This window comes from Trachemys scripta, chromosome 5, assembly GCF_013100865.1.
Source record: "Trachemys scripta elegans isolate TJP31775 chromosome 5, CAS_Tse_1.0, whole genome shotgun sequence".
Lineage (NCBI taxonomy): Eukaryota > Metazoa > Chordata > Testudines > Emydidae > Trachemys > Trachemys scripta.
In genome coordinates, this window is record NC_048302.1 from 38,831,568 (window position 1) to 38,856,619 (window position 25,052).

General features: G+C 37.6%; 1 protein-coding gene across 8 annotated transcripts in view; it reads right to left on the reverse strand.

The window, feature by feature from the left end:
* Positions 1 to 25,052, reverse strand: part of PRDM5 (PR/SET domain 5) — a 138,012-nt gene that overhangs the window by 50,670 nt on the left and 62,290 nt on the right. For 2 of the 8 annotated variants that reach the window (XM_034771857.1, XM_034771864.1), the window contains 4 exons: positions 20,907 to 20,993; positions 18,828 to 18,921; positions 9,472 to 9,632; positions 9,115 to 9,192 (listed from right to left, as the gene is read on the reverse strand). In XM_034771857.1, coding sequence (XP_034627748.1) covers positions 9,115 to 9,192; positions 9,472 to 9,632; positions 18,828 to 18,921; positions 20,907 to 20,993 — 420 coding nt within the window. Of the gene's footprint in view, positions 1 to 9,114; positions 9,193 to 9,471; positions 9,633 to 18,827; positions 18,922 to 20,906; positions 20,999 to 25,052 lie in introns of all 8 variants that reach the window. The other 6 variants (XM_034771862.1, XM_034771861.1, XM_034771860.1 and 3 more) reach the window with 5 other exon arrangements.

Here is a 25,052-nt window from a genome sequence, read left to right on the forward strand (position 1 = left end):
TTTGAACCAAATGACGCAATGCTGGAGATCTTATAAAAATCAGACTTTCTTGCGAGATGTTCAGGAACCCTAAAAAGTGGAGATAACCACCCAGACTGTTGGATACTTAGCATCTTTTGAGGTTAGACCATAGTTAGCTATTTTTTGTTCAAAACACTTTCCATACAAAAATTGTAGTCTACATTTTGAATACTCAAAATTATTTGGACCACTATCAGCTGGCTTAAAAACAGCAAGAAAAATCCCTTAATTTGGTATACATTTTGTGTAAAAAGATCAGCTCTATCATTTATGTACGTCACCTAAATTTACTTGAGTGACATACATAAATTAAGAAATCAGATCTGAAAAATACAGATTGCCATGTTTAGGCAATACTGTAGACAATAAATTATAGTTATTTGGAGTTATTTTTGTATGCAGTTATATTTTCAGACTGTGCTTCCTACTCCTAACAGTTATATGCCAGGTTTACAGAGATAAGAGTTAATATTTTTATTGTATAAATAAGAAAAATATTAGTTATGGTAAAGTCAAAAGGATATGTGCATGTGTGTACACACGTATAGTAAATTCCCTGTGGATAATAGAAGAGCACACTCCTCTCCTGGGAAAACTGCTTTCATCATTATCTGAAAGAGCAGCAAATTTCTTTACTTCAGCTTTTCTGTATTTTATTATCAGATACGTTTTACCATGAAAACACTAACTTGTTTTCTTAAATTTAATGTGACTGATAATCTAATTAAGGTTATAAACTTCACTATCAGTCATACACAGACAGAACACATGACTTTCTCGGGGTCTCTTTGCCCCACCCCATAATTTTATTCCTAAAACGATTAAAAATTCAATTTCCATGTTTACTTTACTTATTAAAAGCCTTAGTGAGATATTTAATGTTATCAAATGCATCAGCATAGAAACACAGTAGAATCAAAAAGTTAAGACTGTACTTACTGGCCAATACCTTTACCTATCAACTATAAAAACCAATCTTGAGTGATATGCTGAGCATTTGTAACTTTCACTGACTTCAATGGGAACTAAGATCATTCAGAATTTTAGAGGTCGTGTTCACTACCTTTGTATAATTGGTCCTTTTATGACTAGAATGTCATATTGGTATATTGCACACTATTCTGAAGGAACAAAACTACCATCCTGAGCATAAAGGTAACAGAAGGACTACTTTGCAGTGAAAGCTGTGGGCCTGGATTCTTGCAGATTTTCACATATTGCTCTGAGGCCCCAATTCAGGAAAGCATTTTAAGCATGTGCTTAAGTATGTGCTTAATGTTAATATGGATGTTTTCCTTAACTGGGGTCTAACAGTATAGCTCAAACTAACCTGGAAAAGATGCTCTCCCATTTGGTTCTAAACATTCTATGTTGCTGAAACTAACAGCACAGATTGATTTACAGCAACTTATTCCACACGTAAGCACATTTACTTAATGTGACTACTCATGATGGAAGGTACTACTCAAAGACAGTAAGGATGTCAAAATCTGGCCCTTATTTAATTTTTTACTTTACCAATTATTGACGGTAATAATTAGTCATTTGAAGTTATTTGACTGTACTTGTGTCTAAACTGTGTATTTACTACTCATAATATCAGGAATATCTAGACAAAAATGTTTTCAATACAAAAATAAAAGGTAACATCAAAATATTAATTTTGAAAAAGCAGAAAACAGTCAATAAGCTCAAACTGATTCTCTTCCCACAATGAAACGGCTGAACCATTTGAACATATGTTTTGTTGGAATTAAAAGGGATTCCATCTAGCAGTTACAAAGTGAGCATCACCATGTTACCTCACAAATAACCTGAACACTAGCCATCTCAGGGCTACCTCTAGCCTTCTTTTCTGAATAAAGATTTATCTGTCTACTGAATTGTATACACACAGGATGGTGTCTACCCGTCTATGGGGAGTTGTTTGAAAACATTAACATTCTTCATTTAGGATTACTGACTTTATTTCAAATGGGATAGCAGAGGTAAGATTACTAAACTGTTCATCCCACTGACAAATTCAGTTTTTAAAACTTTGCATTTAATTCTTCACAGGTCAGGAAATTAATGCTCATTTTGATTGAAAAATCCTCAGCATTATAAAGTTATATATTCTTTATTCTTCAGTAAATACCTTAACTCACATGGTATGCATTATACTGTAGTTGAAGTTAAAGTAAATGGGATACAGTTTCAAAATCCAACAAACATGCACTTTTCACTCCATGATGCCAGGGATATGAATGTTAAATCCATCTTGATTAGGATAAGGTTGTTTAGAAGTTTTATATATCTTTTATGGCAACATTGGGGGATTCCAGATAGACAACTACTAATTCAGTCCAAAGAACCAAAAATCACAGGATTCCCTGAAGCAATACATAACTTCCGCAGGAGTTCTTGGTTGCTCAAATAAATGGCCAGTCTTATTTGTAATAGCAGCACAAAATGGTAGTGGTTACAATAGAGAATGAACCAAAGGGACCAACGGGATAAAGGACAGGTACTTCTCGTTTTTTAAAATAAAAACTAGTTATCTAGTTTTTAATTAAAAAAAATATTTTTAGGAATAAGTTTAAAGTCTGGTATTTATTTACACAGAACCTGTCAGTAACTCAATTTGATATTTATGCTCCTCAGATCTTATGATTCATCCTGAGAAGGATCTCTCAACAAGGAAAAGAGAAAATTAATAGGAAAGCATTAAAAAAAAAAAAAAAAACCCTGCAATCTGAATCTTAGATATACTATGGATCAATTCTCCATTCAAGTTTGTGTGACTAATACACGTGGATGAAAAGAAAAATAAAGAACAATAAGTCCCTTCATTGGGACTAACTTGGCTTCTTAGATCTAACTTCTTAGTGTCATCTGGGGTTAAAATGAGAGTATGTTTTTAAAATTATCTTAACAATAAAAACTGTTAAAATTATGGGTCACATGCCCTGAAGTTCTCACTCAGTCCTTACTGCAGCAAAACTCCATTGAGTTCAAAGGAATATTTGCTGATGTGAGGAATAAGTAAAAACTTTAGAATTTGGAGGTTTGACTCTTACACAATTTTCTATTTTATAATGCACAGAATACTTAGTGATAACAATAAGACAGACACTTTTTCATATCAACCAAGTTCTTCAGAAGGTAAAGGACTAGTTTGGATGGGGGGGCGGGATTTATAGTTAGGACAACGGTTCTCTTTGGGGATATTGGGCCTTAAGGTCCTGGCTACATTGTAGAGTGATGTTCAGCTGTCAAAAGGACTTTATTCACCAGGTAACAGTTACAAAGTTATTATTAGAGATGGGCTTAAATTTAGATCTAGATTGAGATCTGAATTGCCTCCAAGTTCAAGGGGCTGTGGGAAGGCACTTTTAGACAAAGGGCTTAGTCCATGTCTAATTATTATGTAACCTCTCAAAATCTCATATGGTGTTTTTACTGGCTATCACTTGGTAGACCCTTCAGGATTTTCCCCTGCATAATTAGACCAACGTTGCACACACACACAAAAATCATCATCCAATGACCTCGGTTTGACAATAGTATTTATATTTCTCAAATAAAGGATTTAATGTGCTTTTAAAACAAATGTTACATGCAAATTATGAGAAATATCTTTCATCAGACATCAATGTTGTAAATTTGTACCAACAGTTTTCATTACCGTTAACTGCACCCATAAAAGACACAATTACTTCAAACATCTGCATGAGCACAAGCTGGACAGATATCTCTCAGATTTGCACACAAAGCAACTGCGTTTTGCAACCACAAATTGTATCTTTTGAGGAGGGACATATGATTGTGCCCACAAAATTAGAAGCCATTTTTCAAAATGTTGACTCATATATAATTATGTCTCTGCGTGCATATATATTTATGCACACACAAATATATAAAAGTGTGTGTATGTGCAACATATAAATATCTATATGACATTAATCACTGTATAGTTAGTATCAGAGTTCTTATATAAATTATACGTATTCAAATCTAAATGCACAAATATACCAGCATAGATTCATATTCATCAAAGAAGGAGCAACTATTACCATTTCATTCAAACTTTGAAAATATAAGAATTAAGACTAATTAAATTCTGTCATCATTAGCACATCTCTGAAATGTTTTTGTAGCTTCAGAAATTCAGTTAAAAGGAATTAAAAGAAACAGATGCCATTATCTGTAAGTATACAAGATATTTTGTATGCTATATTTACATCCTTAACATTTTCCATTTTTTCCACAAACCATATTAGTGTGCGGATCAGAATTCTATACTACTTGCCATCTCAGCTATTTTAAAATGAAGGTATAAAACTTAAAACAGAAAGATACATACCATACAGTAGGGTCTGATTCTGAAGTCACTTCTCAGGTCTTACACATGCAAAGCTCCTATGAACTTGAATAGGAGATTTGCCTGTAAAAAGACTTAATAAAGGACTTCAGATCAGTGTTGAAGAGATGCATTTGAAATTAAAATTAATCTTTTAATAGAAAAGATAACAGAAAATAAACCAAAAGCTTCAAAAAACAACAGTCACAAAGGCATCTCTTATAGGCCATGATCCTGGGATTTGTTAAGTGGCCGTGTCTCCTACTCATTCCAGTGGGAGTTAAGTGGTTCAGCACCTTCCTGCATGGGGCCCTTAATAAAGAAATGACTGATCATTTGTAAACAGTTACATAAGAAAGGAAAAGCTAAGGAGCACACTGTATTTCTACACTAGCTATTCACCTTTGGACTCCTGTGTTCAAACCGTGTCTGAGACCAGTCACGGGTGAAAAGGAGTTTGGCAGCTTTTTCTAGTCTTCAAAAGGGAATTAGTTACACAAAACAAAACCATTCCATAGTTTGCAGGATGTCCATCTTCATCTGAAAACTGCTTACAACTGGAAAGCAGAGATGTCGTAGGCCATATACAGAAGTGCACAGTGTGACAAGGAAGGTGTACATGAACAAATGCTTACAATGTGCCTCGCTCTAGCAAGTACTGCATATGTACAAAATTAAAGAAAAAGAGCTGGCATAACGCTTTGTGAAGGGGATAACACCAACAAATTAAAGAACATTCTGAATGAAGGCATTGTTTTGCCAAGACAGAATTGCAAGTCTGAGGTTCTCCTTAGGTAACAGACAGGAAGAAACCAGTTGAAAAGAAGGCAATTGAGATACTGTATTTCCCTGCAGCTCAAGAAAGGATGTGGTGACATTGTTTTTCTGAGAACCTGAAACTCAGAAGTCCCCTGGAAGAGGGACTAGAGTTCCATCATTCATCAGTCCTACTGAGCATATCAAGGAGTAACATTCTTTCAAAGCATAATACTAGACGCAAGGGCTGATTAAGGGAAGAAATGGATTGGTCAGGTTATCCCACAAAACTTCTAGCAATGTGTATAACTAATAGGAATGACTTATTTCCTCCGTCATGTTTTGACAGTGTTAAGGGCAAGTTCGCATTTTCATAACTACAGCTATAAACATATGCTCACTGTGTTTTAGGTAAACAGTGTCCCCAGAAGTGTTTTTTAAAGACCCTTCTATTTGTTCCTTACATTAAGTTTGTTTACATAAATATTATATAGTATAAAGTATATTAATGTATTTAAATCCTATTAATTTAATAATAAAGTTAAGTATTAAATATTTATTGTTTATAATCTTCCTTTTAGAAATTATTTCTATACATTTAGACATAATAGCATATATTAAAGAGAATAAAGTAGCTCAACTTTGATCTACCCTCAAACTCTCTACGCAATTGAACAGTGTCTATAAAGGGATCAGGGTTTCCAGTCTGCTGAACAGCTACATGCATAAAGGATTGGACAGTGGCAGCATAAACTATCCCTATCCCTCTTAGGCCCATCTTTTTATAGGTGGATTCTGCTATTTTTGTAGCATTCCATGACAATCTTATTTTAAAAATAAATTTTTCCTGTACTCTCAAAAAAAAAAACAAAAAACAAAAAACAAAAAAAATCACACACAACCCTGATGATACGTAGTAGATGAGAGAGGTCACAAATTCTTTTTCCACACATTTTCTGTCTCATTCATTAAAACAAAGAAAAAATGGAAAAAAATACTTAGATTATTTTTAGATTTTACACTCTGTATTATTGTGGTTAAAAATAAATATATAGATTGTAAAACAAACTTGGTTTTCTTGATGAGGAGACCACAATTTTAATGTACTTTGTTTACTCAACATATCATTACTAATTAAAAATCAATCTGAGATATTGAAAGCAATCCATTTTGTTGTGGTATCTCAAAGTAATGCAGTTTCAAACAAAAATCTAATTAAGTAGCCATTTGATGAGCATGATGATCTTTGTCGGAGGAAGAGCAGATCATCGTTGTTCCAAAGAATTAATATCTTATTCTACTATTTTAATCTGCTCTAATACAGTAAATTAGAAGTGAAGCTTTCAGCAAATGAGCTTCATTTACTAATCATAACCAAATTACTATAAACCAGCATCAACACAAAAGCATAAAAAAATCCCCACATACTCACACTATACTAATAAGCACTGGGTGAAATTTGTTAATGTTTTTTCACAAAAATCTAGCATCCATTTTCTTGAGGAGGCAGGGCTGGCCACAGGATTTAATGTTTGATAGGCACATCCTAAAGAGTCACATCTTGTGAGAATCCATGGAACTAGAACCCAGGTTTGCAGAGCCTGGGACAGCTGACATTCCCACATTGCCAGCAGGAGGCCATAGAGAGCCATGTCCGAGGCGTACTGTGGAGACTGGGCGGTACTTCCTGCGGAGCCTAAAGGAGCTCTAGTGATAGCATCCTGTGGCCTTCTGATTGGCCCATGCCCACTATGTAATCCTGGCGGTTTCCCAGAAAATTGCCCAGACAGCCGCACAGACTTCTGGCCTGCTGTGACTTCAGATCTCACTTTGCTTGCTGATCTCCAGTCTCTGACCCAGCCTGACCCTAACCCTGACTCTCACTTATCAATCCTGCCTCTAGCAATTACTCTGATCCCTGCTTGCTGACTACACTTCATGGCCATCCTTGATTTGGGGACACCAGCCCAGCTGTGACCATTAGGCCAACTGCCTATGCTCTAGTCCTTTGCATATCCCAAAAAGAGGGAGAGATGGAGCAGAAAGAAAAAGGAACCAGAAACAAGAGGAAGAACTAAAAGATTAAATGTGGAAAAGGAACAAGAATTCTCCAAACTCCCCATCCCCAGCTTTGTTGAAAAGCTTAAACATAAGACACCCATCATCTACCAGTTTTCACAAGTGTCCCTTCTTATAGATGTGTTTTTCTATTGCAGCTTTCTTTCAGTAATGCTCTCTAGCTTTGTGTTAACAAGCCAATTTCATAACCGTAATTCTTCATTGGTAGTAGCAATGGTGGAAGCTATAGCGTAGGAAAGGTTCCAGTGATTTTGCTACTATGTCCATCAAAGGTTAATATTAAAAAATACTATTTTCTCATTTATGCATTATTGTAATATAAATATTAAATATTTTAATATACATATTAAATGGTAATACAAGATGTATTTAAATGTGAGTAAATGAGATAACTGTGACTTCAAAACAGATACCAGTAAATTAAAAAACAGATCATCAATGCACTGAAATATATTTAAGTAAAGGTTAAAACTGTAAAAAACCCAAACAAAAAACTAAAAAAACAACCAAAGAAATCCATTCTCTCTTTAACTGGCCCCATTACTATTTGTAATCTGTGACTGTGTGCTTGGTGCCATACAAAGCTAAGATGATGAAACAGTCCACTATGTTCAAGAATTCAGAGGTCTGAGATCAAGCCCAGGCTATGCGGTGGGCTGAAAGGTGTGTGCTAACACACACACACACACACACACACACACACACACACAAGCACTGACCATAAGACAACATAAGGACAGAATGGCAACAAACTTTAAATTCCCTTTTGTAGTTAGTTTGTATAAGCATTCTCAATGCTAAACTCACTTGCATGATAATTAGGGCCCTACCAAACTCACAGCCATGAAACACGTCATGGACCGTGAAATCTGGTCTCCCCCCGTGAAATCTGGTCTTTTGTGTGCTTTTACCCTATACTATACAGATTTCACGGGGGGAGACCAGAGTTTCTCAAATTGGGGGTCCTGACCCAAAAGGGAGTTGCAGGGGGGGGGGTCACAAGGTTATTTTAGGGGGGTCGTGGAATTGCCACCCTTACTTCTGCGCTGCCTTCAGTGCTGGGCAGCCAGAGAGTGGCAGCTACATACTCTGTATGCATCCGAAGAAGTGGGCTGTAGTCCACGAAAGCTTATGTTCTAATAAATTTGTTAGTCTCTAAAGTGCCACAAGTACTCCTGTTCTTTTTGCGGATACAGACTAACACGGCTGCTACTCTGAAACCAGCTACTGAATGAGAGCCCAGCACTGCACGCAGCAGCGCAGAAGTAAGGGTGGCAATACCATACCATGCCACACTTCTGTGCTGCTACTGGCGGCAGCTCTGCCTTCAGACCTGGGCTCCCAGCCAGCTGCTCGCCAGCTGCCCAGCTCTGAAGGCAGCGCCACCGCCAGCTGCAGCGCAGAAGAAAGGGTAGTAGTACAGCAACCTCCCCCTACAATAACCTTGTGACACCATCCCCCACCCCCCAACTTCTTTTTGGGTTGGGACCCCTACAATTACAATACTGTGAAATTTCAGATTTAAATAGCTGAAATCAGGAAATGTAATATTTTAAAAAGCCTATAACCATGAAATTGACCACAATGGACCGTGAATTTGGTAGGAACCTAATGATAATGTAAAGAAACAGTGCTTCGTATAGTCTCCCGCTTAAATTGCTGTACATAAATACCACAATTACACTTGGTTTTGCTATTAATCTATAAAAAAAAAGTTATAACGGTTTCTGTTTTACACACACACACACGCCAATTCAAACTGTAAAGTTAAGAATACATACACAATGTTTTTTAGCAGATTCTCTCATTCTACATTTGGTGGCAGCACTGGAGATCATTTATTGTGGCTGGTCATTTTGTTCAGTTACTTTCTCCACATTCACTCCTATTAACAACTACTTAAGCTGACACCTTACCTCTGGCCAGGAAGGTGAGCAAGTGGCCTCTTCTATAGCTGACACCAATGCCGCTCTATGGACTGGTAGATAGGAGTGCTGTAAGAGCAGTGCAACAAGTCACCTCTGCTACACACCCAATGCTGGAGTGTTTAGAAAGGACTTTTACCTATGAACCTCTTAAACTCTGGATGCCACCAGCAATCCCAGTTTGCTTATTTCAATACATTATGTTTGTTCTTGTTAACAATAACGGATAACTTTTTACTGAAAAAAACCACCATACAGGAACATTGAGGGATATTATGTTTAGACACAGTCTTGAGGGTAAACAAACAAGGAAATGAATGAAAATGCAGGGGAGTTGATTATACTCACTTTTTTATGACTCTTAAGCACTGAAGGTGTAACGAAGGCTTTGTCACACAGATCACATTTATATTTCTTATGTCCATCATGCACAACTTGGATGTGAACATTTAATGTGTCCTTCCTTTTGAAGGTAGCATCACAGTGATCACACTTGAAGGTCCTCTCACCTTAAAAAATAGAAATGCAAGGTGTAAACACACCAACTAATGTCAGGAATCGTGTTAACTCTCTAATCCCTTGAGAAAGGGAACACTGTGTATAAATCTGCCACGTAGAGGAAGTTGAACTGACATGTCCCTGGAACAAGAAGTGAAAGAACACCATATCCAATATAAATTTCAATTTAAGAAAGCAGAATGTAATCACCCAAATAATTTAGCCAGGAAGTTGGGATTAACCTCTCTACCCTTGCCAAAAGTGAATGATTTTGAATGACCACAAGTGGTCAGGACCTTTGGGTTTATATCTAATCTGAAAAGCAGCACGCCCAACACCGTCTCTAGCTATTATGGTTGCAAAGAAAAATTTGAAAATGATAAGTGTATATAACTGATGCAGAGATGCCTGCTTGAGTTTGCAAAGAATCCTTAACAATAGCTTTGAGATTAAGATTAGAACTGCCTCATTCATTTCTGTGAATGCTAACTCAGATGCCAGTGATGATATTTTAATTGTCATCAAAGAAAATAAAATAAAGGAGAGGAAGTATCATATTATGAAAATCTACACAAAATTTTTGATAAGAAAATCCAAGAAGGTGAAACTGGAGGTAAACAGTTACAAAATCTTACTGTTCTTATTACCTTAAATATAGAAGTGAATTTCAGATTCCTGCTAAGTATATTACTATGTATTGATCTGTAAAATGAAATTCATTCAGAAACCCTTCATATTTAAAATAGCTATACGCCCACAAAATCTTGGTAAAAAAACGGAATTCAAGGTGCATCTGTCCTGAAGTAACTTCCATGCACTTGAATAAAAAACAAAAGAGCAATCAAAGTGAAAAAGTCCAAGGAAGTCATTATCCCCTGGACCTTCCACTTCCCAATTCAGTTTTTTGATCTGCAGGCTCCTGAACCCTAGCAAGGATACTTTCTCAATACCACTTATTAGACAATACAGCCATCTCAGTTCCACTGGATTCCATTTTCCTTGTGCATTCTGGGCTAAGTCCAAAGGCCAATGAATGGAAAGACTCCCGTTTGCTTCAATGGTCTTTGGGTAAAGACCAATCTGATAGTACATGCCAATGGTGCTGATATACTCATTTCCTTATTGCATAACTTTACTTTGATGACACCAAATTAATCCACCTCTCCACTGACATTACTATTTAAAGACACAACTATTATAAATGAAACATTTCATTTTTCCATTAGCAACAGTCCTCGCTCAAAACAGACTCTACTGGTCATGGAAATAGATCTTGTACCTATTATCTTCTGGTAAGCAGCATTATCCAACCCATAGAGCCAATAAAGATTAGAACTTTTTTTAATGGTTCAGCAAGTACACTTAGGCATCATCCTTCAGCCTCAGTTTCGCTTCCCAGTAACATCAATCGTTAAAAAATGTATTTGATTTGCAGTTGGGAGCAAAAGCACCATCATCTGAAGTAACTGGAGACAAGATTTTACATCAAAACTGCACCAAAATATTTAATGAAATTCTTCATTCTCAACCTTTAAAACTCATGGCTGATGTCTCTTTTGGAATCCCTTTCCTTTAGTAACATCTCCCTGTGTTAAGTGGAAGTGAAGTCAATTAACATTCTGATTAAATATGAGAGGGGTAGCCGTGTTAGTCTGTACCCAGAAAAACAACAAGGAGTCTGGTGGTACCTTAAAGACTGACAGATTTATTTGGGCATAAGCTTTCATGGGTAACGAAAACCCAAATAAATCTCTCAGTCTTTAAGGTGCCACCTGACTCCTCGTTGTTATTCTGATGAAAGTAATCTGCAAGCTCTTACTGCTTCAGTAAAGAAAAAATACTGAAAACACTTTTAAATGTAATCACTCCAGTCAGCTTCAGTATTTCCACAATGATATAACAATTCTATGACAAATTCCATTTTAAAAAAGTATTAATGTTCTTTTAAAGTTCTAAAGTGAAGCACCCAAAAGTTAGAAATGCCAAAACTGAGGCTGCAAACAGAACCTTAACTCTGTCCCTTTGTGTGCACACTTTATGATACAGTCAGTCTTTAATTGCATAGACTATGTACTATTTTTTTTTTCCCAAAAGACCTTAATGGATCCTGTTAGGTGCTATGTACTCACCTCAATCTAGTAAAGCACTTAAGCACACAGAAGTCAATGGGTCTACTATCAAGCTTAAAGTTAAGCACATATTTTTAAGTAAAAAGCGACAAAGAGTCCTGTGGCACCTTATAGACTAACAGAAGTATTGGAGCATAAGCTTTCGTGGGTGAGTATTTTTAAGTGTTACGCAGAGTAAGAGCCAGAACGTACAAGATGGATAGCACTCAGTGAACAAAGAAACTATTCAATAATTTTTTCTAAGCCTAATTATTCAGTGTGTGGCCCCATACCTCATTAACTGCATGCCATCCAAACACTGTACTGAATAGGGAATTTCTCCTTTCTTTAGAGACTTTTCTCTACTTTATTAATCAATTTAGCCTCACAACACACCTTCATTAATCACAGAAAAGACACAGGAAAACTTTCCTAACCAACATACTCCTGCGCCAAAGCAATAGAACATTGGTAGACAGTTATGGAGGAGATTTTCAAAAGCCCCTACAGGACTTAGGAACACTAGTATAACTGATTTTCAAATTGGACTTATGCACCTAAATCCCTTAGATACATTTGAAAAGATGGCATTATAAAAATCCACTGTGCATAGTATTTTTTTTTTACAGTACACAAAGTATATTTTACAACACCTCATTACTTTGATAAATCACAATCTATTTTCACTACTGTAAAGCATGTCTGCAGGCTATGGACTCTCCACCAAATTTCTTCCACCTACTACTTATGCTCTAGAGCTATTGGGGAAAAAAAAAAGTCACTTCATACATACAAAATGGAGAAAGTATTTCCATTCTCTATTTCCAAGTCAACAGACTTTGGCTCTGTTAGATTGAGAGGAAGTCAATTTTAAAATTAAAAACATACTAATCAAAATTTTCTGCCTTTAGCCCAGGCAGTCAAAGCTAGAGAATAAAAGTGAAAATGCATCTTACTTTCTTGTGACAGTGCACAGGGAGGGGAGTGTTTCTCACACAGCTAGAACCCAAACTGCACAGAGCTTTACCATGCAAAATCTGTACCTATAATTGCATCCAAAAACAAAACAGGGACCCAATAGAGCACTGGTATAATAGATCCAAAAATGTCTTTCCCCCAGATGTACTGATCGTGTTGAATGGCTTACATGGGAATCACACCTCATGGGCTTTGCTATGCCCATTTCTGTGCTCTCCTTCTGGTACAGATTATAAGGAGCATAGGCCTCATTGTGTTTTTTGGAGAGAAACTTTCCCCAACTTTTACTCCTACAAATTCTGCTGCTGGACGCAGTAGCAAGAACTTTTTAATTTTTTATTATTATTAGGTTTTTACAAGTGTAGTTTTGTACTCTGGAAAGTGAGTATGTAAAAATTGGGTCTTCTTGCTCAGTGGATCTTCGTACATATGTACATATTTAGAGTCCTACCTGCTTGCTTTAGTGACCAAAGTAAGTATTCACTCCCTTTAATTCTCGTTGGCTTGGAGGTGCGTAACACGGATTATGTTCCTTCTCATGTATTATCAACAGAATTATTACTAAAAATCTATAAATTACATTGGTGTAAATCTGTTGAAGTCAGAAGGGTTGCACAAGTGTTAGTGAGAGCATAATATACAGAGTGGACAAAAATCAATGATTTTAAAAAAAATCTGATTTTTTTTATTTAAATTGGATTTTTTTGAAAAAGGAAAGAGGAAAAAGCCTATCTAAAGATATTTTTAATTAAGATACATCTTTGAGCTATAATGTCTCATCATGGAATAGGGATTATAAATTCTAATTCCGTAGTATGGAGACAATATATTCATTTAATGTTTAAGAAAAGTTTTGTAAATGAGTTCCAATGGTTCATGGATTAGAGACCCAATCTTATAGGGTCCCAGGGGCTTCTGTATAAATTATTTAGGTTAATCTTTCTATCTACCCAATGGGACTCAGTGCTAAGTCTAGAAGATACCATCAGAGATGCTTAGTTTTGCAGTTCTCAAACTGTGGATTTGTGTCTCTAGAGATAACATGCTTGTTAACAGCAAAAATGTTTTTAAATAAATAATATATAGAGGTGAGAAATAACAGACATCAACCCTACTGTCCCTCTGCAAATTTGTGTACACAGAGTCAATCCCTTACCTCTCTCTAAAAGTGCAAAAAGTTTCAAAAAGTTCAACGAATAGAAGATGTGGGGGGAGAGGGAGAGCGGAATAGATCTGAACAAGGAGAAGAAGTCTGGAGATAAATGTGAGAAGGGAAGGACAGGCAGTAGAAACAAAAGTGAAACTGTTTGAGCAGCATATTCCAGAAGTCTTGAGGTCTTTCTGAGAATAGCCTCATTGATTTGAGATCTACCATACCACTCTCTCACTAGAAGGGAAAACCTGTAATGGCAGCAGGCTGTAAAAGAGACCCAGTTTGGGAATCATAGAATATCATGGTTGGAAGGGACCTCAGGAGGTCATCTAGTCCACCCCCCTGCTCAAAGCAGGACTAATCCCCAGACAGATTTTTGCCCCAGATCCCTAAATGGCCCCCTCAACGATTCAACTCACAACCCTGGGTTTAGCAGGCCAATGCTCAAACCACTGAGATACCCCTCCCCCCATTATTTTAATGAAGTTCCTCTACCTGTGGATAAGACAGGCATGTGTGCAAAATGCAAACAGTGCAACAAAGAAAGGCAAGGCCTGGTTACGCAAATGAAACAACATCATGAGAAGTTTCAGAGTAGCAGCCGTGTTAGTCTGTATTCACAAAAAGAACAGGAGTACTTGTGGCACCTTAGAGACTAACAAATTTATTTGAGCATAAGCTTTCATGGGCTACAGCCCACTTCTTTATGCTCAAATAAATTTGTTAGTCTCTAAGGTGCCACAAATACTCCTGTTCTTTCATCATGAGAAGTGTTCCTTCTCAGGAGGAAGCTGAGTTGAAGATGATGAAAGGAACATGTCTGAACATGCACGATCGTCAGGTTGGTAAACTTTTTTATTTCATACTTCTTTCTTAAGGACTGCCTGTCTTCCTTCTGGATTATTCTTGAATTCTCATGTTGGAGCAAAAAATATAGTTGTTACTCTATGGTACTATCATTTGAGATGCAGTTGTGATAAAAAATAAATAACTGAAATAGGCAGATCTTCCTTTTACAATTTCACTTTTAAAGCAGTACTGAGTGTCAGTGAATGCAATGAGTAATACTAAATGAGCAGTATGGTAATAATACTGCATTGACATATTTTGTTTAGGAGAATCCATCCTCAACATACAGGATTCTGAAGACTATCCACCTTCAAGATCACCATCAATTTCTATAGTTTCAGAGTTATCTGCCAATGATAGTGTTTCAGTCACATTATGTACGTCACATAGCCACAGTATATCACCTGTAGCCAAAAAAAAAAAAAAAAATCTCCATCATCCAGAAACAGCCATAGATAAGTTTGTGATAAGAACCAGCAGATTACAAAAAGAGGTAATTGATGAAAAAATTACCCAGTTTGTTTATGCAAACTCTCCTTTCCGTATGATTGAGAACCCACACTTCATTAACATGGTTTAATCATTAAGACCAGGATCATTAAGTCCACCCAACAGATAAAGTGCTGGATAAAGTGTATGAAAGATAAATTGAGTAGTGTGCAAAAGGTCTACAGGGTAAAATTGTTAACCTGAATCTTGATGGGTAGAGCAATGTCCACAATGATCCTGTCGTATGTGTGTGTGTGTGACAACAAAAGAAGGAAATGTCTTCCTTACAGAAACAATTGATACATCAGGAAATGCACACACAGCAGAATACTTACAAGAAGTAGCAGTAAAAGCTATAACAAACTATGAAAAAAAATTCAAATGTCTCGTACGCAGCTTGGTCACAAACAATGCTGCAAATATATCTAAGATGAGAAAAAATTAGTTAGAAGAGTCCCAAGCTAATAAAATACGGTTGCAGTGCTCATTTGATTCATCTCCTAGCGAAAGGCTTCAGAGTGTCAGAAATAAAGGCTAATGTTGTTGAAATTGCAAAATACTTCCGTAATAACCACTTTGCAGCAGCTGCTCTGAAAAAAAGTAGGAGGAACCAAGCTAACTCTCCCACAAGACGTGTGATGGAACTCAGTAGTAGACTGTTTTGAGCACTATATCAAGAACTGGCCTAATCTGATGAACAAAATCATGAAAAAAAATAGATGGCACTGTCACAGCCAAAGTTCTCAACATTGGGCTTAAGAGAAATGTTGAACACATGCTGAGTATCCTGTAGCCTATTTCTGTAGCCTTGAACAAAATGCAGGGAAATAGCTGTTTTATTGCTGATGCTGTTGAATTTGGAACTGAGTGAGATCTTAAAAAGAGAAATATGCAGTGACAGAGATAAATTACAAGCATTAAAAAAAACAAATGGGACAAGCACTATCTCCAGCTCTTTTTCTCGCAAATATTCTCAATACTCGGTACCAAGGTCAAACCTTAACTGCTGAAGAAGAGGAGTTGGCTATGACATGGATATCCAGCAATCATCCCTCCATAATGCCAACTATAATAAATTTCAGAGCTAAGGGTGAACCATTCAAGAAATATATGTTTGCTGATGATGTTTTAAAGAAAGTCACACTAGTGAACTGGTGGAAGTCACTTAAGCACTTGGATTCAGAGACTGTTGAAGTGATAATCTCACTTTTAACAGCAGTAGCTTCTTCTGCCAGTGTAAAAGAATATTTTCTTCCTTTGGACTTATTCAGTCCAAACTGAGAAATTGTTTGGGACCTGAAACAGCAGGAAAGCTTGTTTTTCTTTTCCAGATTATGAACAAACAGGAAAATGAAGGTGAAGACGACTGAGTTAGCCGCAGAAGCCAATATTTTATGCTTCTCATGACCTAGCTGACATTATTATGTAGAAATCCGTGATTAAATTGAGTCTGACTAGTGATTTAAATCATGATTTAAATCAAATGCACCCTGATAATTTAGCATGCAGGACCTAGTAATCTTGCAGTGATATGCAAGAATAGGGATGAATTCTTATTTACTTTTAGATCCCAGATTGAATTTGCAGAGCTGGCAGTTGGGGACAGCGGGAAGTCTAAACTAAACACATTTGATCTGGAATCTTGAAAGATAAAAAAATATAAATAAATAAATTATATATAAAATCAAACCCCATACCACCATTTTTCATAGATCCACTTTTCAGAGTGGAACCGCACTTCTAGGCATTCTTTTATTAAATATATTTATTTTTGTTATAATTTAACATTATTTTTTAAACGTTTAATTATGCTAGATACCATTGCCTGCAGAATACCCCACTTTTAAAGTAACAACACTGTGTACAATTTGCATACTGATTTTAGATGGAATTTATGATGGAGGTTATGCTTTAATTCTGAGTTTTCCAGGCTTTCCTGAATTTACTGCTCAGTGGGGAAGAAGTTTACCACACAATTCCTTCCCGATGACACAGCATTGTAAAACTGTAACATTAGGTGGATTTTTTTTGGTTTGGTTTTGCTCTTTCCTTGGAAGCAGCACATATAGTTCAGTGCTGGAAGAGGGACCACTGGTCTGCTCTAATATGACAATGCCTATGATTCTCAGTTATTTCTGAGTTATTAAATAAATGACAGGCTCATAATCATGGCCATAGCCATAGTGAATATCAGGATGAGGTCAGAAGGGGTGGAGTTTTCATGTTCTTTATCTGGAATACAAGCTCTGCTCTTAAAACAGTAGGGACCCTTGTTTTAGCCACTATCTTGTATTTAAACTGTTTCTGACTCAGTACATGATAGTGATGACTTTCACTTTGCTAAGTTTGCTTTATATATATATAAATAAATAAATAAATAGACAGATAGATAAATAAATAGATAAAGTTGTGTTGGTACTGATGCCAGGAGCCAGAACATTTATTTTAATAAACTTGGGATAAAAGTGTGCTTTATCCTTTCCCTCCCCCCCCCCCCCCCCCAAAGATGTTTAAAGCACAAACCAAAAAGAATTTTTGAATATTTTTGAGCTCCGGGAATGTGAAAAACCAAAAGATATATTTTAAGTGGAGATTCACAAGAGCCTGTAACTCAATGTGCATTACTACTTTTGGATATTTTGGAGGGGAGGGGAGACAAAGCCCTCTGAAGTCAATGGAAAACAATTATTTCAATGGGCTTTAGATCAGTCCCTAAATTAGTGTTTTAAAAAGGGGGTTCTATGCAGTGGAGTATATATACATTGAATAAAGATTTTTAGCATTCTGGGTATCAGGAGAACAAGATTCTACAAACTTAAATACTCACTGAAACAATAGATCAGAGCAGCTTTGAAAGCCTTAAAAAAACATTGTTCCAAAAATTTCTTTAATGCATATTCACTTAGTAGTAAAATAATGAGAAATTTCCATACACTTTTATAAAGCTATTTTTTAATTAACACATTTAACAAAATATAAAAGAAATTAAGACTGTCACAAGTGACTAAATCCTGTCTTCTGCTGAAGAGGTAAAGAGGGCACCTCTGCCCCAAAACCTCAAAGCAAGGCAAAGTCTCTTAACAATGATTGAGAAGACTAGATACAGGTCCAAGAGGCCATAGTTTGTAGGCTAAAGGGGACATAGGAACTTGTCTAGTCTGCTAGCATTTATGCTGCTGACAGAAAGACTTGGTTTGTGGCTAAGGGCCTGGACTGGGACTTAAAAGCTATAGCATGAGTTCCCAATTCTGACACAGACTTCATATGTGACCTTGAACAAGTCATTCAGTTCTCGGGATTTCAGTTCCCCATATATAAATGAGTGTAATATTACAACTTAGTCTGGAAGATGCAGAAGTCCTTTGCCAAAGGACTTTGGAACAACACTGGATTATCTGTAGCCTCCATGTTGTGCAGCAGGAATCGTCAAGGGTAAACTTTCAGACTTTACTGAATTTCCTGGCTCTTGTGGGATGAACCTTTATAATAACTGAACATAATTTAGTGTATTCGGGAGCAAGACAGAACGAGAATGTACTTTAATTTTGTATTGTGTAACAGTGCATTTCCTCCCACAAGTCAGTGATGTGAACTGATGAAGCCCATTGCCTCTCTGAATTAGCACTTACTGTTATGTATTAGTAGGTGTCTCTGCAGAGAGAATGGGGTGCGAAACAAAGCCTTGCATTCCTCACACTGGAATGGTCTCTCTTCAGAGTGGGTCTGCAGATGAAAGAGAATGAGTCAGGGGGAAGGATCAGGGAAATCAATTAGGCGTTATTACAATAATTGTAGCTAACCTAGCAGGCTGCGTTCAGAGAAGACATCATGGCAGTTCCACATACTAGGTGACAAAGGATTCAAATAACCATCATGCTTCATTTAAATGGAACTTTGCAAGACAACTTGGCAGCTATTAAATAGCTGTACACCACAAATCCTTGGAATTCTGTTATGTAAAAGGTGTGTGTGTGTGTGTGCGCGTGCACTCATCTGTGTCTGCCTGTGTGTACACATACAAAGAGAATACCTATATTTTGAAGGAAAGCTACAAGCTAGAATTTGCTGTTTCACCAAATAATACATAACGTCATCAAAATTAAGTGCACCCTCAAAAGCACATTTTCTCTGTTAATTACAGTCCACTCTTAGCCCACTGCTGATCTGCCTATTCTCAAGGCACCAATTTAAAATTTAGCAAAATAAAATCTCTCAAATCTAGAACCTATCCCCATCCTCTTGTCTCAGCTTCATTTGCTAATTAGAAACAGAAGACAGAAGTATTTGCTTACCCCAGTAAAAATTCATCATAGCTGAAATAGTCACATCAAAGTCATAAACAAGATGGAAAGCGAAGCTTGGCTGAATCTTGTAAACAAACTTCATAGCTGCTGATGCTGACCTCTGGAGCTTGTGAAAGAATCAGCTTTTATCCTACTTCTGTAAATTTCAAATCACTGCCTCTGTTTTTTTTATTGCAATGAAGTACTATCCCACTATAGCCAGTAAATGAAGCTGTACAATATGTTATCTAACCAAATTGCCTATAATTTTCTGATAAAGGGAAGTTTTAAAGAATCAGTCTCTAAATACCGCATTTAGCGCACAAGGACCTTAATTGAAAGCTATTGTGCCCCAAGGGAAAGGGGAGTGACTGGAAGTGTTTTATCACACACAGGGATTATGGTTAATAAAATTATGTATATTAAACAGTGAATCTCATAGCCTGAGGGTAAACATGAATATAGTACATAAATGCACAATCTATTTTCTCCTCATAGCAGGGAAATTCCTAACATCATAAGACTTTCATAGCTACACCACAAACAGGAGGTGGTGGAGGAAAAAGGGGCGGTAAAATTATTTACATGCAGCCTTTAGCCCTTTTGGATCACATACTCACATTCATTTTTAACGCAAATGTCCTTTCTTATGACTAGCAATACTAAGATGTTACAGCAGGGATTGGCAACCTTTGGCACATGGCCCACCAGGGTAAGCCCCCTGACGGGAGGGGATGGTTTGTTTACCTGCAGGTTTGACTGATCCCAGCTCCCACTGGCCACGATTCGCCACTCCAGGCCAATGGGGGCTCCGGGAAGCAGTGGCCAGCACATCCCTCAGCCTGGAGTGCCGAACCTGCAGACGCAGCAGGCAAACAAACCGGCCTGGCCCATCAGGGGGGCTTACACCCTGGTGGGCCGCATGCCAAAGGTTGCCAATCCCTGTGTTACAGTATACTAATAACCATCTGTAGTGGATTACAAAAACCACAGCCAGAACTGATTAGATAAATAAAACAGCACAGGATGATTTCATTCTAGATACTTATTATTTCAAACATTCCTTTGTTTGTTATTAAAGAACAAAGCCTTGCTACTATACACCTATTTCTTGGTGTATGTCCACAAGAGAGAGGGGGTACCTTTAAGAAGGTGCCTTGAGACTGGATGGCTCAGACAGTGCAATGACTGAAAATGGGATACAGAGGCTTTCAACCTCAGTCTGTAGCTCAAATCCAGCCTAAATCACATATAGTAGAAAGGCCACTGAATGACCATCAAATGGCTACGTAAAATAAATTGATCATTTCAGTTTGGTTCCTAGTGGTTCACATCATAATTAGCATTAGTTGATATCCTTATTGGCAGTCTCAGCAGAGAGGCCAAGGATTGACTGGGCGTGAAGAGACTGAACTACCTTCTCACCTCAATAGGTGGTTCCTCCAGAACAGGGTTGAGACACATTGATGAGACACTGTGGGGAAGCTTGCAGTGCTGCTGTCTGTGCTGTACCTGTTCTGTGGATAAATAGAAGGGTTCAGTCTCCAGGGCTGTCAATCTGGCACTTTTCACGAGCGCAAAAGCCACTTTTTTTTTTTCTTTTCCAAAACACCCTACTCTAGAATGCTTTTTTGTTTTGTTAGTTCTATGGTTGCAGGACCCTTCCATTGTCACTTAAAAGCCCTTCATAGCTTCTCTCATATATGGCCTTTTAGCTACAGTATAGGAGCCCAACTGTCTCTAAGCCTCATAATTGAGACTAATACCTAAATGTGTAATAGATGCGAAAGTGCACCTTGAGATGAATGCATCATTGTCATCATCAAACACTTCTCACATTCACATGCTCACTTGCACACACCAGGAGTTCCTTGGGTTTGCTAGAAATGCACATGGGTTCTATAGTAGGAGACTCCAAATTGGAAAACTGGCCTAGTATTTTTGTTGTGCTCACATGAAATTTGAAGGTTCAACTAATAAGGCTTTAGTTGCTGTTACAAAATTACTTCTAACTATATATAATAAATACACAAAATACTGTATAATAGTACACACACACACACACACAGTATATTGTATACAATACTTCAACTTTTGTATTTGAAAAGATACAATTAATATACATGCAGTAGCAAATACACTGAGCAGGAGATAATCATACAAGTGTAGACTATCATATATCCAATTTCCCTCCCCCCCCCATCCCCGCAAACACACACACCAGGTGATGGCCACATGGGGAGCTGCCCCTAATTTGAATGTAACAGATTGCAGCTGCTTTCATATGCAGCTGACCTTCACTGGGAGCAAGCTGAAGCAGCAAGCACCAAGACCTGTAGTTTCTGCAGTCAAAAGGACGGTGCCCATTATCCTTACAGTACTCCTTGGGCTGCATTTACTGGTTTAGGCTCTGATTCAGCAAGGTACTTAAGCAACTGCCTAATACTAACAATGTGAGTAGTCTCATTGATTTCAGTAGGACTATTCACATGTTTAAATAAAGCTAAATATATAGCAGTTTTCATCCAGAGACCTCACAGTGCTTCACAATTGTTAACGTATTTATCCTCACAATACCCTTGTGAGGTAGGAAAGTATTATCATCCTCATTTTTAGAGATGGATAACTGAGGCACATTCGGACTGAGTGACTTGCACAGAAGGTTGGTGGCAAAGCACAACACTGAGCATGGGTCTTGAAAGTCCTAGGCTAGCGCCCTATCCACAGGCTTGAGTACACTGCTGAATCAGGGCCTTGGAAAAGTATCTGATCCACTCAATTGTTATCCAAAGCTCTTTTCTACAAGTCAGTGGCAAACTGAGCCTTGAGGTATGTTGAAAATTTGGATACATGACTGAACCCAGGTTTTTTGAAAGTGTATCAGCACAGAAAAGGTCTATCCACACTGGGAATATCTGTAAGCATTTTACTGCATTAGTGCAGCTCACACAGCAATGTAAATAGAGGAAAGTGCAACACAGGCAGAGATGCTTGAAAATAAATTTCCCTCATTTGAATTTTGTCCTTATTAGGAAACCATTGCTTATACATTCCAGTGTTTTGCATGGCATAGAAATGCATATACTATAGACTTGATTCATTCAGAATCTGGGCCGGCACAGGGCACCTCGTGTTCGAAAGTCTGCAGAGGGAGGATGTGGCACCCAACACACCTACAACTCTTATTCTGCCAGGGGGGTTGCAGCTAGCCACTGGAATTCTAAAAGGGCTTGGGCTTCTATTCTGGAGGGTGATGAGACCAAGGCAGCTGGGGAAAGGACTGCTGTGGAACTTTCCCTAGGAAGCTTTCGCTAGCACGGGTCTTGTGGAATTCTATTCTCAACCCCAGCATACAGCTGCTTATTCTAGTAGAACCCCCATCGTAGTGCCATCAGTGCGATTCTCTGTCTTTTCTTGAGTGAATATCCCTTGATTAGCTCTAGGCTCTTCTGCATCTTGTATCTACTGAGTTACTACTGTTTACTGGTCATGTATCTTCACATTCTCTTCCCTGACAACGTTAGCGACATGTAGCGAACAAGCAATGAAGGGGTGGGGGGAAACAAAGCCAGACACTTCTGGGTACAAAAATAATTTGTATGCCCACCTTCGTCAAGTCTGACCTTCCATCATGGAAGGTAACAAGGTTTCTCTTCTGCACAATTCCAACACTGTTCACCTCCCCTAAATACTACTGGTCTCCTCTTCCACAGAAATGCCTATTTAATTATGTAGACTGGGCTTTTCAGAGGAGCCTAAGGGTACATCCACACTGCAAAAAACAATAACCCCCACCCAAAAAAGAAACAACATGGCAGCAGGTCTCATACCTGGGTCAACTGACTCAGACTCACAGGGCTCGAACCACAGAGCTAAAAATAGCAGTGGAGACATTTGAGCTCAGAATGGAGTCCGGACTCCAAAACCCTCCCCCTTCGCTGGGTTTCAGAGTCCGGGATCCAGCCCAAGCCCGCATGTCAACACTGCTATTTTTAGCCCCATAGCACAAGCCCGAGGCAGTTGACCAGGCTCTGAGATTCATTACCGTGTGGTGGGTTTTTTTGCTGTGTAGACTTATCCCAAGTGAGTTAACACCCACCTCTCACTGAAGTTCCATGAAAGTTGGGCACCTAATTCTCTTCAGCTTCTTTGAAAAGCCCAGTCTTAAACTGCACAGTGGGCAGCACTCCCCAAAACCTGAGCCATGTTTGAAAGTACTACTTTATTTTGACACTTCCACACAACACCAGCTTAGGTATCCTCTATACATTAATCAAACAAACAACAACAACAAAAAGACTCAAATCTTCATCCAAATAATACATATAAAATTCAAAGAGGGCAAAACACTTCCATCTTGTTTCTTATTATAAATGAAAGTCTGTTGTATAACGCTAGATGCAATGTAAAAGCCAAAAAGGTTTTTCAAAACTGAAAATATGTTTTCCATTACATACTGTTTATTTATCTGTTTTTTAACCATAGCACACATTATTCCTACTGCACATTTATAACCAAGCTGCTTCAGTATAGTAAAAGTATTCTGAAACTGAAAAAGCACTGTCGGCCGATTTGGGTGCAAACATTTACTTTCACCCAAAGAAAATAAAACAGATACAGTATTCCCATAGGATTATACACACACACACACACACCCATCAGGAGGCTGTAGATTTAAACAAACAAAACCACAAATATGATAAAAAAGCATAAATGAAATATGATGGAGTGGGATGATATGACGTTTTAAATTTCCATCTTATTGGGATAACTACATTGTCAACAAGTCACTGAGCCCTCTGCCTCTTGTGCATAGTGCAGTCCTCTCAAAATCATGGCCATACAAATAGACTAGTACCCCGTCTATCATATAGTTTGTGCCACACCGTTTGTTCAATGTACACAGGGATTTACTGTGTTTTAAAGAAGGTAAATTGCTTGGACTTGAAGGGGTTGACAGGACTTGTTGCTGCTGTGTCATTAAATGTACAGATCTTATATTCTTTTGTTTCTCTGTGCACTGTCTTTATCTAATGGGACTAAGATACTCTCTGCATTACTAGCACACAGACTCAAGAAATAAGTATTATTGCAAAGTGTGAGAATAATTATAACAAAAACTGAACAAGATATTTACCAGATAATCAACTATAAAGTTTGCATATTTCTCTCGGTTAGCAGAATCGGTAATCTTCAGCAAATATATGATCCGATCCTGCAAGGTTTACTCATAGAATCTTTAGATATATGAGCAAAGCCACTGACTTAAGTAAGGGTTGCATTATGGGGCCAAAATGATAAGGCAGTTCATTCATTATTCTTGCTTGATCCTGAAGTTCTTAGTTCAGGCAAAACTCTCTACTGGACATCAGATGAAGGTTATCATAACAAAATCTGTAGATTTTCTTAGTTTTTAGATACAGAAGTGGCTGCCCAGATTATGTATTTCAGGAATTTTCATAAAACTCTATCCACTTGGTAAGGTCTTGTTTTTTGGTTGCTGTTTTTTTTTTAAATGAAGTTACACACAAGTTATGATCATAATATATATGGCAGTTAGCCTTGTCTTTC